This window comes from Adelges cooleyi, unplaced genomic scaffold, assembly GCF_023614345.1.
Source record: "Adelges cooleyi isolate 19-005CV unplaced genomic scaffold, UGA_ACOO_1.1 ACOO_flye_CR_arks_rails_tigmint_CR_PRNA_574, whole genome shotgun sequence".
In the NCBI taxonomy this organism is placed as follows: Eukaryota; Metazoa; Arthropoda; class Insecta; order Hemiptera; family Adelgidae; genus Adelges; species Adelges cooleyi.
In genome coordinates this window covers 3,802,543-3,819,005 of record NW_026096268.1, presented here as the reverse complement: position 1 = coordinate 3,819,005, position 16,463 = coordinate 3,802,543, and the positions used below count along the sequence as shown (strand labels likewise).

General features: G+C 33.0%; 3 protein-coding genes across 4 annotated transcripts; 2 read left to right on the top strand and 1 right to left on the bottom strand.

Moving 5' to 3' along the window:
• The first annotated feature begins 589 nt into the window (after positions 1–589).
• LOC126843251 (facilitated trehalose transporter Tret1-2 homolog) lies at positions 590–6,138 on the top strand. 2 transcript variants are annotated; one of them, XM_050580648.1, is made up of 7 exons: positions 590–695; positions 1,341–1,495; positions 4,151–4,509; positions 4,584–4,862; positions 5,176–5,484; positions 5,553–5,661; positions 5,745–6,138. In XM_050580648.1, the coding sequence occupies exons 2-7, from the start codon at positions 1,432–1,434 to the stop codon at positions 6,059–6,061; spliced, it is 1,437 nt and encodes a 478-aa protein (XP_050436605.1). In that variant the 5' UTR covers positions 590–695; positions 1,341–1,431; the 3' UTR covers positions 6,062–6,138. The 2 variants fall into 2 exon arrangements, with proteins under 2 accessions (XP_050436605.1, XP_050436604.1); XM_050580647.1 differs by having other exon boundaries at positions 603–810.
• Positions 6,139–7,276: 1,138 nt separating this feature from the next.
• On the top strand, positions 7,277–8,821 carry LOC126843255 (PSME3-interacting protein). The gene is made up of 6 exons (XM_050580650.1): positions 7,277–7,535; positions 7,614–7,712; positions 7,785–7,992; positions 8,073–8,215; positions 8,495–8,575; positions 8,643–8,821. Exons 1-6 carry the CDS (start codon positions 7,439–7,441, stop codon positions 8,666–8,668), a joined length of 654 nt encoding a protein of 217 aa, XP_050436607.1. The 5' UTR covers positions 7,277–7,438; the 3' UTR covers positions 8,669–8,821.
• Positions 8,822–10,769: 1,948 nt separating this feature from the next.
• LOC126843144 (pancreatic triacylglycerol lipase-like) lies at positions 10,770–14,286 on the bottom strand. Its single transcript, XM_050580503.1, has 6 exons — positions 13,955–14,286; positions 13,758–13,894; positions 13,390–13,680; positions 12,975–13,157; positions 12,525–12,780; positions 10,770–12,322 (listed from the first exon to the last, which is right to left on the bottom strand). Exons 1-6 carry the CDS (start codon positions 14,098–14,100, stop codon positions 12,259–12,261), a joined length of 1,077 nt encoding a protein of 358 aa, XP_050436460.1. The 5' UTR covers positions 14,101–14,286; the 3' UTR covers positions 10,770–12,258.
• Positions 14,287–16,463: the final 2,177 nt, after the last annotated feature.

The window sequence follows — 16,463 nt, the reverse complement described above, 5'->3', positions numbered from 1 at the left end:
GTTTATTATTTAAAGTTAATAATATATATTTATATATTTATGTAGGTTGTTTTGCTTTTTTGAAATATTTCTAATTTTATTTTGTACTCCCCCCTCCCCTCACAATATATTGACGGTCGGTTGAAAATAAATAAATTGGTTAAAATACATAAAACGTGTTGAAAATATTTAAATATTATTATCATTAAGATAGGTTTAATTGTAAGTCGTAAAAAACATCAACCGTGTTATTCACACTGTATAACGCTCTGTGTCAAAAAAAAACATCAATACCGTAAATCATTAAATGACATGACAAATTAAAGTGCAATTGTATACGATCAACAGATTTCAAAAAATTGATTTATTGTATTTACATTACAATTATTAAGACTATCCGTTGCCAGATACAAAGGTGTGGCTGTATAAACAAAGGACTTAACCGGTGTTTAAGTGGTCTTAAGAAAACGGTCTGAGTCAGTTTTCCTGCAGCTTAAATCAATATCTTATTATTGCGTTAGTTTTTTTATTGAGTAATAAACATTATATAATAATATTATAATAAAATTAGGATTAGGGTTTAAATATCTACAATTCAACATTATCCACCAGCTGTTAAATGAAATCGTTAAAATGTGTGTGTGTGTGTACCTTTATTTAGCAATTAGCGTTACCCTTATTTAGGACTTGGGGATAGGAGTATAATTTTAATTGAAGTGAGTACTGAGTAATCTATTAGTTTAGTTTATGTGTGTTTGTTAAATATGACCCGTTGAATTTCGTCGTTTTAATAAATATACAATATAAACCATCAATCACACAGCATATTCGGTGAATAAAAAAAATAACTGATAAAATTGTATTAATTTAAAATCAAAAAAATTATGTTTAATAATTCACCTACAGCCTATTGCACATTACATTTTAACTGTTCATAAAAACCCCTCAAAAAAATACCACTTAACTTACTTGATGCTGTTACTGTAGTAGTATTCGTACATCGAGATTCGTTATTATATAAAGTGAAGTACAGCCAATTTAAATGATAGAGTTGCCATTAAGGTAAAATAGCGGCTATACAAGTATATATAAGAACAAACGTTTGTTTTTCAAAACCTCAAAAGACATTGCCAGTTAATCTCAAAACTCATTATGAAGTGTAGTTTGTAGTTTTTTTTTTTAAAACATAGGTACATTTATTATTATTTTTATTAGTTTATACCTACAATATAAATTATTTATAACTTTTTCATAAAGGTTGTTAAATAACAGTTGTAATAAATGGACATTTTTGAAAAAGTTCTATTACTGAACTAAGCTCTGATTATAGTTGTAAATTATATGATGGAATGTTTTGACAGACTCTTTAGTGTAAGAAAATAAAGAGGGGAATGTTCATGGGAAGAAACTGATTCCATCGTAGCGACCGTTTTCGTGTAGTCATTCGCAGACATGAAGTCCGAACAAGAACAGACCGGATCTGGTGCGTTTAATCTCTACTTGGCATCATGTACAGGTAAAAAAAGTCTATATAAATTTGTCACATTTTATATTATTGAAGCACAACATTAAACGTATCTAATCATTTTCAAAACGATTAATTTTCACTATAATTTGTTTTATACTTTTTTTGTTGTTATTTATTTCTAATAAGATTCCGATTTCTGTGTGATCAATTATATCACTCAGAAAACGATTGACAAAAATAAAAATACTTAATGCCTATAAAATTAAAATATTCATAATGTTCTGTTAAAAATTAACGAAATTTAGTTAGTATTTAGATATCTAAGCAAATATATACCTGTATTATAGTGATTGTCGATACCTATTGAGCCTGCTAATCGTCGACTGGTATTATTTTTTTATAAATTACTTTTCTATATCGTACCTTTATCCGGTTAACAGGAAACATGTTTCCCTATTTAGGATTCAACGAGACAGATGTGTTGTCTCATGTCACGTGGACAAAAAACTTATCCGTTTCATAGCGGATTTCTTGTATCAATAACAATGAACATGTTTTATATTTGACCTATTTTTATTATTGTAAATTAAATGCTGTGCGAATCACTACGTTAATAAGGATGAATTGCAAAAAAATAGAACAATTGAAAATATATTAATTTTTTTATAAAAATACATCCAATAGTTTCCTAGTCTTATTTAATTTTTTGATGCATTACATCTTATGATGAAAAAACAAATGTCGAGCAGTAATAATATTTTTAAAATTGATTCAAATATCCAAAAGAAAGTATTTGAGAACTATTGGAGTTTACATTTAGTTAAGTTCAATCTAACAATGTTTATATATTTCCAATAGGAGTATAAGATATTATTAAAATATTGCCAAATCGTTTGATTTTTAAAATTTTTTTTTTGCATGGCCTTATGATTAAATTTTGCATAATATACATTGAAAATGATTGCTAGCCACCTTAAAGAATCAACAATCTAAATTCTAATAATCAAAAATCGTCGCTTAGAAACGAAATGTTTTATCTATAGTACAAGTTATAACTTATAACCTTTTGTATAAAACATAATTAATTATGCATTAATTTAATATAAAAAATATTTTTTCTGTATTTCCGTTAAGATAATATAAGAAAATACTTTTGTGTTTAAAATACATTAACTTATCACAGCAATATTTGTTAAAAGTTAATTTTATTTGTATTGATATTGTAACAATAATTAAAAGTTGCATACTACAAAGAAAAATAATTACATAACTAATGCATAATCTCAATGTAATTATTCTGTAATTAGTGAGATTAAGATAATGCGTTCTAGAAAATATCAATAAAATTGCCAAGACCAATAGAGGTACATGATAAAATGTTACTATTTCTTGCAATGGTATTATTTATTATATGAATATTTTCACGATAAGAAGATAGTCGATAGAAATGGATCTATTGTTGGTAACATAGGGTTTATGTGTTTCTAAACTAAACTCTAAGTATACCGTTCTAGATACCTACTTATATTCAAACCGTTTGTCTCTTACTACGTTTAACTAATTCAATTTCTAACACTTGTGTTTTATCATTGATAAACAATAAAGACTAAGGTGCATTGCCTTGTGTGTTTCTTTTGAGTTCATCTATTACTAAAGTAAACTTGTATATTCTTAATGGTGTAATGTTGTTGGTCTAAATGCAAAAAAAAACATAAGTATTGTCAAACAATACTCGCTAATAAATATCTTTCCTGGTCGCAAATTTGTTATACTTTTTGTAGGAAAAAAAAACACTACTATATAATACAATGTAATTTAATATAAGTATATATGTGTAATTTATGGATCAGCTCGAAGACGGTTATTGTTAAACAGTATTACATCTGATTGATTGCTGTGCCAGTGTCTTCACATAATTATGCAAAGACAAGACGGAACTGTTTTGTTATTTACTGTTTTTGTTCTTATGTAAATTCCAATAACGACTATTAAACATATTTTGCAAAGTACAATATACTGGGAAAAAACACAAACATGAACTGTTTAACACAGGGTAAAGTCTTAGCCGAGCTCTAAATAAGACCTCCGAGATATTCATGTCGTACCTACACGTTCAATCAGAGTTGTGCATCATTCGAATAAAACGTTATCTAAATAATCATTAAAAAAAGTATTCCAATGTTTTCAAATTTAACTATTCGAATAGTTTTTAAACATACCTACTATTTAAAAAGTTTGTGTTTTTTTCAAGTAATTATAATTTAAAACATTAATTCGTACAAATCTAATATTCACTACACGTATACAAATTATTTGAATAACCTTTTATTCGAATATAAATTTACATTACTCTGCGTTCATATAAAAAAAAAAATGATGCCCTTTTTGATTCCGGAGGAACTCATGTTAAATTGATATGTAACTCGGCTGTTTGGTTTTCGGTTGCAAATGCGGCTAATGCTATTTGCTACGGTTAGGTTTCATTCTGAACTCAGTTCAATTGTTGTCAATATTTTAGAATTAAAATACTTTTTCGGATAAAATGCTTCGTGCAGTTCAATTGTCACAGTAATCTTATGTTACTGCCTAAAATATCTTCTTGCGTACACATCAAAATATATTGTATACTATTAATACTTACTTGGTGTTTACTTGTGTGTTACTTAGTGTTTTAACACACATTGTGATACTGTGTGCTTACAGTGAACATCGGTGCCTTAGCCGCTGGCTGCGCCCTAACCTGGTCGTCGCCGACAATTCCCAAACTAGAAGAAGGCGATCCTAGTGCGGATGGTCTGATCATTTCCCGGTCCGAAGGTGGCTGGATCGGATCGCTGATCGCTCTGGGTGCTGCAATCGGACCACTGATTGCCGGTGCTTTGATCGATCGATTTGGCCGCAAACGCACAGTGTTGTTCGCCATGGTGTTGTTCGTCATCTCGTGGCTGGTCATTGGTTTTTTCCCGAGATTGTATGCCATCTACGTGGCCAGGGTTATAGCCGGGGTAGCTGTGGGACTGGTGTACACGGTCAATCCTTTGTATATCGCAGAAATAGCCGAAGTGAGCATTAGACCGGCTGTTGGCAATTTAATCGCTAACTATATACATATAACGTCTGCATGTATGTGTCTTAGCCGAGCCTGAGGAGTTCGTTGGGTACGCTGATGCAATTTTTCCTGTGCGCCGGTTTCCTAGTGGAGTATGTGATCGGTCCTTACACAACGTACTTCCTTCTGGTAATGGTATCAGTGGTGCCGCCGTTGCTTTGTTTGGGAACGTTCATCTGGATGCCAGAAACCCCTCAGTATCTGTTGAGGAACCCGGACAATGAAAAACAAGCACTAGCATCATTGCGATGGCTTCGCGGTAATCCAGAAGAAGAGTTCCTTACGAAGGAACTAGGCGAAATGAAGGTAACCACAGTCAACACACACGAAGTCACCCAAAACTGTAAACGTGTTAGCTTATAGTAGTAGATATACATTTTAGTAAACTAAGACTTAGTAACGTCAACATGAACTATTGGACGATCTGGGGTTAATTCGGAATCGGTAAGGTTTATTCCGTCCCAACCGAGTTAGCACAGTAGGGCTGATCTAGAGCAAAGTGGGATTAAGATGACCTAGGATCGAGTTGTCCATTTGGGTTATATATTTTGATACCATTGCTGTAAAAATCTGTTACTTTTATACAACGTTATTATGCTATAATTTTAATCGTACACAGGACTCGTTGGAAATCACGATGAAGCAAAAATCTGGATTGGGCGAGCTGTTCAGTAGTGTAGTCAACATCAAAGCTTTATTGATCGCTGGCGCCATGGTAGGTTTCCAACAAGTCAGTGGCATTAACGTGGTGCTATTCTACAGTGAATCTATATTCAAAAGTACAGGGTCTAGTATGTCGGCTAGCCTTAGTACTATTATAGTGGGATCGGTTATGGTTTTCGCAGCTGCTATGACTCCACCGCTGGCCAAAAGGTTTGGCATGAAAGCTCTGTTGTACACGTCATCCATAGGAATGACTGTCACTCTGGTAAAATAAAATAAAACATAAAATAGACAAATAAATACTATTTTCAAGAAAAAACACACTTGTTATAGGGTACTTTGGGTTTGTATTTCTTCCAGAAGAGTCTAGGACACGACATGGCATCGCTGGGCTGGCTTCCTGTAACCAGTCTAGTTCTTTACATAATAACTTACTGCTTTGGTATGATTTTACTAGGAATGGTTTACTTATTTTGTATTTTTGTGACCCGAAAGAGACTAATTACTATACAATACATATTTCAGGTTTTGGTCCTCTGCCTTGGGCCATTATGGGTGAGATATTTCCAGCCAACCTCAAAGCGGTGGCTTCTGCTCTGACTGCGAGCTTTTGCTGGCTACTGGGATTTATCCTGACCAAAAGTTTTATGACGCTGTGCGATATAATAGGAGAGCATTTTGCATTTTGGATGTTCTCCGGTTTTTGTATCCTCGCTTTCTTATTCACCAAGTTTTTGTTGCCGGACACTGAGGGAAAAACATTGCAAGAGATCCAAGACATGTTACAAGGCAAGGCGCCTACTTATGACCAGAAGCCAACCCCATATAGCATAGACACTTAACGAGATTTAAATGCCTGCTTTTTGATTAACTGTGTATCTACTCTATGTATTTACATATTATAAGTATTTAATATTAAGCGTTTTTTTTTAAACGTATTGCAAATGTTTCTGTGTGTTTTCAAGAGGACGCCACACCGGCCATTTCTAAGGAGTAAAGTATAGGCAATTTGTCAAAAAATCTTAATTTAGAGTTTTAACCATAATGCATACATATTAATACAGTAATGAGGATACTTTGTTAAAGGCAAATGTAAAAATTTGGTTTCTTAGTTTTGGTTATAGCCTTTGTAAAATTAAGGTGGGTTTTTTGAAGAAAATAAATGTTGTGTGACGTCCTCTTAAAACTTGTACATAGGTTGTATAATTTTTAGTATTTAGTAACATTAATACATTTAATGTATAATATTAAGAGACTGAATATGGATTGTTTTTGGTATCTATGATTTTATTATTATTTTTAAACTTACATAATATGATTGATGATACATTTAAATAGTTATAATTTTACCATAACAAATAACACACTTTATTGTGTTAAAAACACCGAATATCGAAATGAAAAGTTTAACAATTGTTAAGCTGTACGGAATGTAGAGTGTATTGTCTCTTAAAATTAATTTCATACCAAACTCATAAATTTAATTATGTTTCATCAAAGCAAGTATAGCGCGGTATTGATCAGGTAGGGTAATTGTAAAAAATTACTTACAAGGGAAATACATGTGTAATGATTTAGAAATGTGTAGAAACAACTATTTTAGTGTGTTACTTAATTTTATAATTTATGAAGATTATGTTATGATGAAAAAAACTGAAAATTGTTTGTCACGACTTCCCCATAGGCTTACAATTATCACACTTGGCCCAATTACAATATTATCATAATTCATTGACTTTCGAATAAATTAATTAGAAAACTGAAGCAAAACATGCAATTGTGAGTAACTTAAGTGTTATTATAACGCATTAAAAAAAAAAAAATCAAACAATGTACGTACATTTTATAGAAAGCTAGTTAATGAACTTCGTATTTTATTATTATGAATGTTTTATTTTAATTTTATTAAATCAAGAATAAAATGCATCATAACATATTTAAAAGCCCTCCTGTCAAAATTTAAAACTTTTTTCATCATTAATCTCTTTGGAAAATACTACTACTTTGGTATTAATATACTGATAACAGCTGAATGTGATAAGACTGTTAACAATAATTTTAGTTTATTTTTATTTGATAACAATGTGAACGGAACAAGTTGTTAAATTTTAATTGAAGAATTCCTGTGTCGTCTGTCGATTGAATCATGATAGTTGTGCGTTATTATTCATTTCGTTTTATTTGATACATTTTATACTGTATTTTGATTCACGTTCACGATGAGTTCCGGATTTGTCACCGAAACAGAATTAGCAGAACGGCGCAAAGTCCGGCAAGAAGAATGGGAAAAAGTTAGAACCGCTGAACAGCCTCTAGGTAATATAACTCTTGTAAAAATCTGTTGTTAATTCCTTATGCACCCAAAAACTCATAATAATTGTAATACGTGTTTAGAGGCTCCCGAGGAGCAGTATGACCATCGTTCGCTGTTCGATAGGCTCGAAGAACAGCGTAGGAAAAAAGAATACGAATATGAAGAAACTCATAAACTCAGTAAGCGCCCTGTGAATTGTGTAATATATATATCAAATCATGGCGAATGTTAAGTTCAACAATACTTTTCAGAGAATATGATACGCGGTTTAGACGACGATGAAGTTGATTTTCTCGAGTTGGTGGATCGTACTAAAATGGCCGAAGAACGACGACAATTGATGGAAGAAGCAAGGCAGATTGAGGAATTTCGCTCAAAGGTATCGACTCTTCAGTGTGAATCGTCCGTTTCGCCTCTTGTAGCTATTGTTCCCAAACCGTCGACTACTTCGGGAAGCGTGTAAGTCGCTTAATAAGGTTGTATCAAAATTGTTATATGAATATATGTTTATTTTAAACATTTTGCGTTGCTGTAAATAGGGCGAAAAAAACACAGAGTAAACTATTGGCCGGTGCTATTGTGAAAAAAAGATCTTCGGAGGAAAGTACGAGTTCTCCTAAAAAACAAATGATTAATCGCGAGTCAATCAAACTCAATATTAAACCAAACAATAAACCAACAGGTTTGTAATAACTAACATTAAAGCATTTGTAGTTATAGCGTAACAATATAGATTATCTTATTTAGTCTAACATTATTTCTGTGATAAATATTATCAGACAATAGGTGGTGTACACTAAAACGACAATCGATCACAGGACTATCCTGTCCGTTTAAACTATGACGAGGTGTACCCATCTGTTGACGTGAATCTCAAATAAAACTTATTGCCGCTTTTGTGGACAGCATCGCTTTCCAAAGTTATTGATAGTATGTTATAATTTTATTATTTTGGTTTTAGGTGAAACCAAGTCTAGTCTTTTACCGGGTCTTGCATATTCAGACAGTTCAGACAGTGATGATAGTTCCTCTTCTAATTTAAGTAAAATCATTAAAATAAATCAACAATATTATATTTTAGGTTTGTAATTTGTGTTTATTTTTTGCAGGCATACACAAAAATCAAAAGTGTTAGTAATTAGTTATGTGGATATTATTATTGTTATTTATTACGTTGTAATGTATGATAATAACACAAACTATAAAAAAATATATTTTGTCAAATAATATTCCAACAATTCTTTTTAGTAAATATTTATTTATAAGCTTATATTTTTTATTAAGATAATATTTCAAAGTTGATTTAATATTTTTAATATTAATTATTTTTTTTTTTCTATTATGATGTTATTTAAGAAAAAATACTAATTGACTAAATTGAAATGTCTTCAATGAGTTTTATAGTTTATTTTAGTTTTAAAATACAAATGTATTTTCGTTATAAGTGTAAATAAGTACACTGGTAAACTGGTGTAAGTAGTTAGGTGCACTGTGTATTTTTTTTTTTTTTTTGGCAATAACAAATATAGTTAATTATGACTATTTCTGTGATAGTTTTCAACTAAATTAATTACAAAATCTGTCATCGTTGTAAATTAGTAATACTTTTTGTAGGTAAACATACGACACAATTTTTCTTATAAAACAACCCTTAGTTGCATCTTGTATAATAATATCGCAACACAAAGTGGCATACTTAGACTCACACTGGATTCAAACTGGATGTCTTACCAAATGTGTTACCGTAACACCGATTAAGAATCTCAGAAGTGGCTATTGATCAAATGGAAAAAAAATAAACATTACCTATTTGACAATAAACAATTTTGATAATTATAACAGTTAAAATTTAACTGATTATATGAATTTGTATTATAACAATTTGTTTTTGTACTATATTTCTATTTAGACATTTGCTTATAATATTGAATAATATTTTTTCAAGACACACGACTAGAAACATCAAACATCCATCGTTTTTAGTAAATCTAGATTTTAATCCCAACCCAAATTTGTATTGACATTACTCTTATTCTGTAAACTTCGAGGTAAAGGCACTTGCCACCCGGCTTGATTTGTTCTTAAGCATTTTTAAATAATAGTAGTTGCTGACTGAACGTGTACACAAGAGCCGTAGTCTCAAAGTTGCCACATTAATTATAATCTTTTAATTTTAATTTTCATTAACAGTGTTTTCTTACTCTACTCACTTGTAATTTGTAAGGTGAATACAGAGTTTGGGCTAATTAATAATGTAGAAACTACAGTAATCATACTAAACTCACCAAATGTTCATGGGAAATAGAAAAAAAATATTTTGTGATAGACCGATTATTTTGTTTTACTGTACATTTTTAAAGTAGATTTTTTTTTCTTCATTTTTTAATAAATTCTTAGAAATTGTGATAAAAAAAATTAACCAATAATGAATTATTTTTACTGTATTTATTAGTATACAATACAGCTTAGGATCCAGCTTAAGATTTTATGAAAAATCGCCTTTACTTTACTCCTTAATAAATGTTTAGGTAGCGACTTCTTAAATTATTTTTTAACAAACAATAAATTCGTTTAATATGTTCTTTTTGTTTTGGCTAGACACTTGCACTGCACCAAAAGAGCCAACAATTAATTATTGCCTATTGGACTTTCATTTTTATGTCGTAACATAGTGTTCGGCCAATTATATTTTTCAAATTTATGTTTAAAGAAAACAAAAGGTATTACAAATTATAACTTTGTTATAATTTATAATACAGTATACTTGAAAGTGATCATTATGAAGACTGCTATAGGTTACTTGAATACTATAAAAAAAACATTAAACACTGAAGCATCAATAAAAGATATTATATCGAATATATCGAGCAATAAACGAGAAATGTCGCACCTAAATACGGTGATAAATTGCATTCGCCACTCCACCGACCAATATTTGCGTAAAGTAGATGGTCTGAAGTATTTTCCAAAGCTTAGTACGATTACAGTGGCGGATCCAGGGGTTATTTAAGGGGGGGGGGGGGTGAATTTTCGTTTTTTGTAGGTATAATAAAATTACCTATTAATTGTCTACAAAATATGTTACAATGTATTAATTATTTTGATTAGTTATTTTTTAATTAACTATTATTAATTCAGTTTAATTTTGACCCAATAAACTTTCATAGAAAATAGCTACAACAAGTTTGTTTAAATTCAAATACATACTATTGTAATTAAGTAAAGTACAATACTCAGATATTTATAATATAAAATCAATGCATCTTTATTTTTCTTTAGCAAATCTTTCAATAATATCATCTACATTTAAGGGAATTCGATACCGGCGGGTTTTTTCAGTCAAAACACATCATTTTATATCCATCGCACAGGCCGTACAGTAATCCGATAAGTAATTTGAAAACATATTTGAATTCACCATGAAGTTTACTTTGGAACGGTCAGGGTACTTTTTAAATTTTAACCCTTTCCAAATTTGATTTTAAAATTTAAAAAAAAAGTACGCTGACCGATTTCAAGTAAACTTCATGACGAATTCAAATCTGGTTTCAGCGACGGAACAAAAAAAGTACTATTATATTAACTAAAATGGCTTTTAATCATAAACAAAATGATTTAAATTAAAAATAATACCATGAAGCTTATACAAATTAACAGGCAATTTAATTGACATGGTCGAAATTTATTACAACCACTTTTTTCTTGGGCCAAAACTCAGGCCAAGGGGGGGGGGTGGCGATCGTCCCATCGCCCCCCCCCCTCAAATCCGCCACTGAGTACGAATAAACAAAGAAAGAAGATAATCGATGATTGCATTGATAGCATCGAATAATGAGAGTTTAGTAGTTTTTACAATCTGATGGAAGTCAACAATGCTTATCGAAATCAAAGTAATATCGGCGTCAATACAGTATTCAACAAAAAATTTAGATTCGAGCCTCTTGACAATAATTCGATAACAGATAGCTTGCTCTGGCCATGAAAATGTTTTACAAGTACGTTCGTAATATTTTAAAAATTGATTTCAAGGTTGTTTACTCACTAACTATTATTAAGGACACGAATTGGCTAGGCCGTTTAAAGAAATTAGAAGAAAATGATGAAAACTTGAGCAGTTTAAGCTGAAGCTGAACTTGATATTTTTTGATACCGATGTTCAGTAATAAATTTATGTTAAAAAAACATAAACAATATAATTAATATAATTATATTTATTACTTAAAAGTTTTTAATACGTCTATTATTGTTTATTACTATAGATATTTAAAATACATATAACGAGTTTAGGACCGGTAAAAGTAGGACTCATCAAGGGTCAATACTAGATCTATTAACATTTACACTTACAAGGTTTCTATTGTGTGCAGATTATGAAGTTTTAATAATTCACGATAATACAAAAATGTAAGAAAACGTTGAAGAAAATTGACTTGAAAATATTGGTAAGTAGGAAATAAGGTAACAATTACCATCAGAGTTTAAGTTTACAAAGAAAATAAACAGGTGTCATAAGAAGTTGTAGAACAAGACTAGACTAGGTGGAAAGAGGCAACAGGTATGTTTTGTGTGTATTGGAGAAGTCCCATTTAGAACCCTATTTTTAACATTATAATTAGTAGAATTTGTGAATATATTAATTGAGCTAAAACATGCGAAGTAACACACATGTTATTTTTAATTATTAACTTGTATAGTTTGCAAAAATAGCAACAGTCTAGTCGGCCATCAATTTATAGCGCTGATCAACTCTAATATGTTTGGAATTGTGGCGTAGTACGTCCCTGAGGCGCTGCAACCATAGTGATTAAAACTTAGTTTCAAAACGTTAATATAGTCTGTCCCACGAGAGAACGGGCCTGCGCAGAAATCAAAACTCGTCACACCGGTTTACTTTTGTCTGCGCGGGCGCATACGCAGTAATGCGTTTTGGTTTCTGCGCAGGTCCGTTCTCTAGTGGGACAACGTATAGAATTGTATAAATAAGCACTTACTCTAGAGGAGCGTGTTCGCCAAATACTATTTGTTTTGTACCGTTAGACGAATTGCACGTCAAACTGATGGCGTTGTTGTTGTCGTCGTCCAACAGATAATGGTTTTCGGTGTTTTCGGTTAGTCGTCTGATCTGTTTACAGCACTGGGCATATATCTCATCGTTGTAAATGGACGCCACAAAGTATAAGACCGAAGACAAGTGAGAACAAAGCGTAGCGTCCATTGATTCGGACGGGAAACCGAATATGTCGGCGACTGTTAACCGAACAATGTACCATTTTAGACAGAAAACACCACAACTTCGGGATGGGTCTTATTGACAAACTTTGCCGAAAAAATGAGGCATTTTACCAACGTCTAAGCCGATTGGATTTGTTAATATTTTGTTTTGTTAACTTTGTGGCTTTTGCGTGTAAACTACAACAATATAATATGTAGCAGATTCTTACCGTCGCTAGCGTTCGTCAGGCAAACCGGTTGTATGATGCCGTTGTTCATGTAAAAGTCCACGTGACCCGCGGGTTTTATGTAGCCGAACCAACCGGTGTTGGAGTGCACCACGTCCACGAATGAAGCACTGTGCTTGCTTATTTCGGGCGATTGCTGTAAACAAGTACCACCCGCGTCCAAAGCTGACGACGATGGGAAAAAAATGATTATTAAATGGGTTTCGATAGGGTAAAGTGAAGTCACCAATTTAGTAACAAAACGAGACACGTGTTCGTTAATCGCGTTACAAAATATGGAACTGCTCAAAAAAAAAGTGGAGCCGATATTCTTCCGGACCGTTTTGCAATACTATTGGCCAACCGATGATGGCTGACAATCGATTAAATTTTAGTAAAAAATTAACTGTTTAAATACCAGTGATTCTGTCCAATAACCAGCCGGTGATTTCCTTGTACCGCGTTCCGGCCTTGCCAGCTATCTGAGCGCCCAAACTAAAGCCAATCAACCGTGTATAATTGATCTGCGTGTTCACTTTTTGTATCAACAAGATCATTTCCACAAGTGTGTCGGCGGTTCTCGGCAAATAACAATATCTAGACCTCGGGAAAGACAGGGCGAACCCGTAAAGACTTGGGCTGAAGACTCCGGTCATATTGGAATAGTCCACCAGAACAACGTTGACGTCATCCGTTCCGTTTAAATAGGCTGAAATAAAATGACAATTAAGTGGAGGTACTGTATGTAGCTGAATAAATTGTTAAGCCCAGTTATGACTGTCTGACCATTTCGGATTAGTAATGCTCCTGCGGCGTCTGCGGATTCGCCAAAACCGTGTAAATAGAATATTAGTTTGTTGGAATCGGCGAACGGCGCTGCACTTATAGAATCTTCGTCCACCGTAAGTTCGACCGAAGATTTTCTAGAATTATATTTGTTTGTGTATTTATACGGTTTTTGTATAGTTATAAGCGCTTCTCACTTTGTGTACAAATAAAACTTTGTACCGTTTTTGTTTGACGGTAGCGATTCGCAAATGGCGTTTTCGGTTCTTTGCCGACAACCCGAAATGGAACTTACCGTCAACGCCAAAAAAATCACAATCAAATTTGAACGTGTAAAATTCATCTCGCTTTAGTGGAAATTCAGAACGTTAGGTACTGTGAATCGCGTGCAGTTTAACGCAGAATTATAAGCTTTGTCAGTTTACACGATGCTCAAGTACTAATCATTAGTACTTGTCACTTGAACTGACCTGTCACTCGAACAAGTTTTGTATTCACTCGCACTCCCGGTTTTAGTAACGCTTAGTATTATTTTTACCTGTTTACACATGTGGTGTCAGTGTGAATGTCAAGTACTTATCATTAGTACTAAAAATCTATTTATTTGTATAAGCTTAAAAACGATTGGTATTTCTATGACCTCTATTTGATAATTTGTGTCTAATGAAAAATAACATTAAATAACGCGTTTTCGCATTATAGCTCAAGTTGTAGTCGTAACACAGTCAAGTGAAAAACAAAAACGATACTTCAAAGCTAATCAGGTTAGAGATAAGAGTGAAGTACTCGCGTAGACTATCAATTTTTGTAATATAATTTATCATGAAAATTAGGCATAATTCGTATAATTAGTGTAAAGCAATGGCGTGTACAAGAGGGAGGAGCGGTTGCCCACAAGCTTTGTCATCGTGCTATTTTGTTGTTTTACCTATTAAATTGGGATTTTCAAATTAAAAAATTTTAAATTTAAATAACATTTTTCTTTTTCTAACTGTAAGTACGTATTCTTTTCAAAAGAAAAACATGCAGCTGTATTTTTATCCGTCATAGACCACTAAACGGCATTCTACTAAATACGGCTGTACTTGCAGTAGGAAGTATACACGTTACCAACAATTAGTTACCGACGTGTTGAATAAACGAAACATGGATTTAGTTATTGCAAACTATATGGAATACCGCTTTATTATCAGTCGTTACCGGCGTACATTGTATACCCAAATGTGTACATATTATTGAATAAAATCGCTTCTCTGCCTGTTAACGTCGCATTAGCCGAACGCAGCTTTTTAACGCCACGAAGATGTGACGTGTAGATTTATAAGTCTAAGATTGGTGCATTTGATATGTGCATTAGTATGACAACAGTTGAATAGGTTATTTTGTCAAATTTAATAATAAAGTAACTATGTATTTTATGTAAAAGCTACATTTGTAAAGCTCAAATTTAATAAAAAAATGTAACTACTCGTATGTAATGAAATGGATTATTTAGCAACTGTGACAGATATTATTTTTTTTTGATTTTAGGTGCAACGTACCTATTGTATTACTCATAGTAAAACGAATCATAAAATATACCTTATGACTTGCATCAAATAGAATTTGCTTAGTAAATATACGAATCTGGCACGTTTGACGATTTTTTCAACTCAGCCCCAAGCTAAACAATTTCACAGAAGAACGAAAAAAATATTACAAACATTTCTAAATTGTTTCATAACTTGTGATTTGCGGGATTTCTAATCGACAGCAATTTAAATGGCGGCGTTAATTATTATATTGATGACGGGGTTATTCGGAGTGTTTGTCGAAAGTGCCATCGTATCAAATGATTCGAAGCTGTATTCGGTGCTGCCGTTGGACAGAGGTTACGTCGGTACACCTCCAGTGAGCGGAACTTTGGATTTGTCGAACCAAGAAATGGCAAGTCTCACTGACGAACTTGTCGAACAGGTACACTGTAGTTTTGTGTTCAGTCAACTGGCGCACATGTACCTAACGAAAATGTACATAAAGGACACGACGAATCTGAGCAATATCACAGACTGGACGTGTTTAACATTCACGGACGAAGCTAAATACATACTGAACGTGTTGTACAACGACCAAGTAGATAGCTCAACCAAGGCCGTCGCGTGGACATTCGCCGTGTACGCCGAAAGAGCAGCCGTGTTCTTCGAGTCGTACTGGAACGGAGCCGGCGGTCTTAGCAACAGGTTAGTATTGTCAGCTCATAACGCCGTCGTAACAGTGCTAGAGGAGTACGTGGACACCAAGAAATGTATGGTGTACGATCGGGAAACGGGCGAGTTGGAAAATACCAAGTACAAAGATAAGATCCAGCAGTATGTGGACGGAAAAGCGGAAAACGGCCTTAAGTTGACGAATTCGGTCTTGAAGCAGAGATTTGCCGAGCAGAGAAAAGAAAACGCCAAACACGGTTTTCCTGAAATGGGCGTCGAGCGATTTGAAATGGACGTGTTACGATTAGACAATTTTATGACGAATCAACGCATAACATACGAACTGGATATGGCTTTCGGTGTTCAGCTCGACTGGGATTCTATATGGAATGCACTGGAAACCGCCAACAGGCTCAGTTACAGCTCTGATATTACTTTGTACCGACAAATTTCTTCCCTGGTGCAATTCCAAAGCAATGTCATGTTTGTACTGGAAGCGATTGCCATGAGGATTGTTATC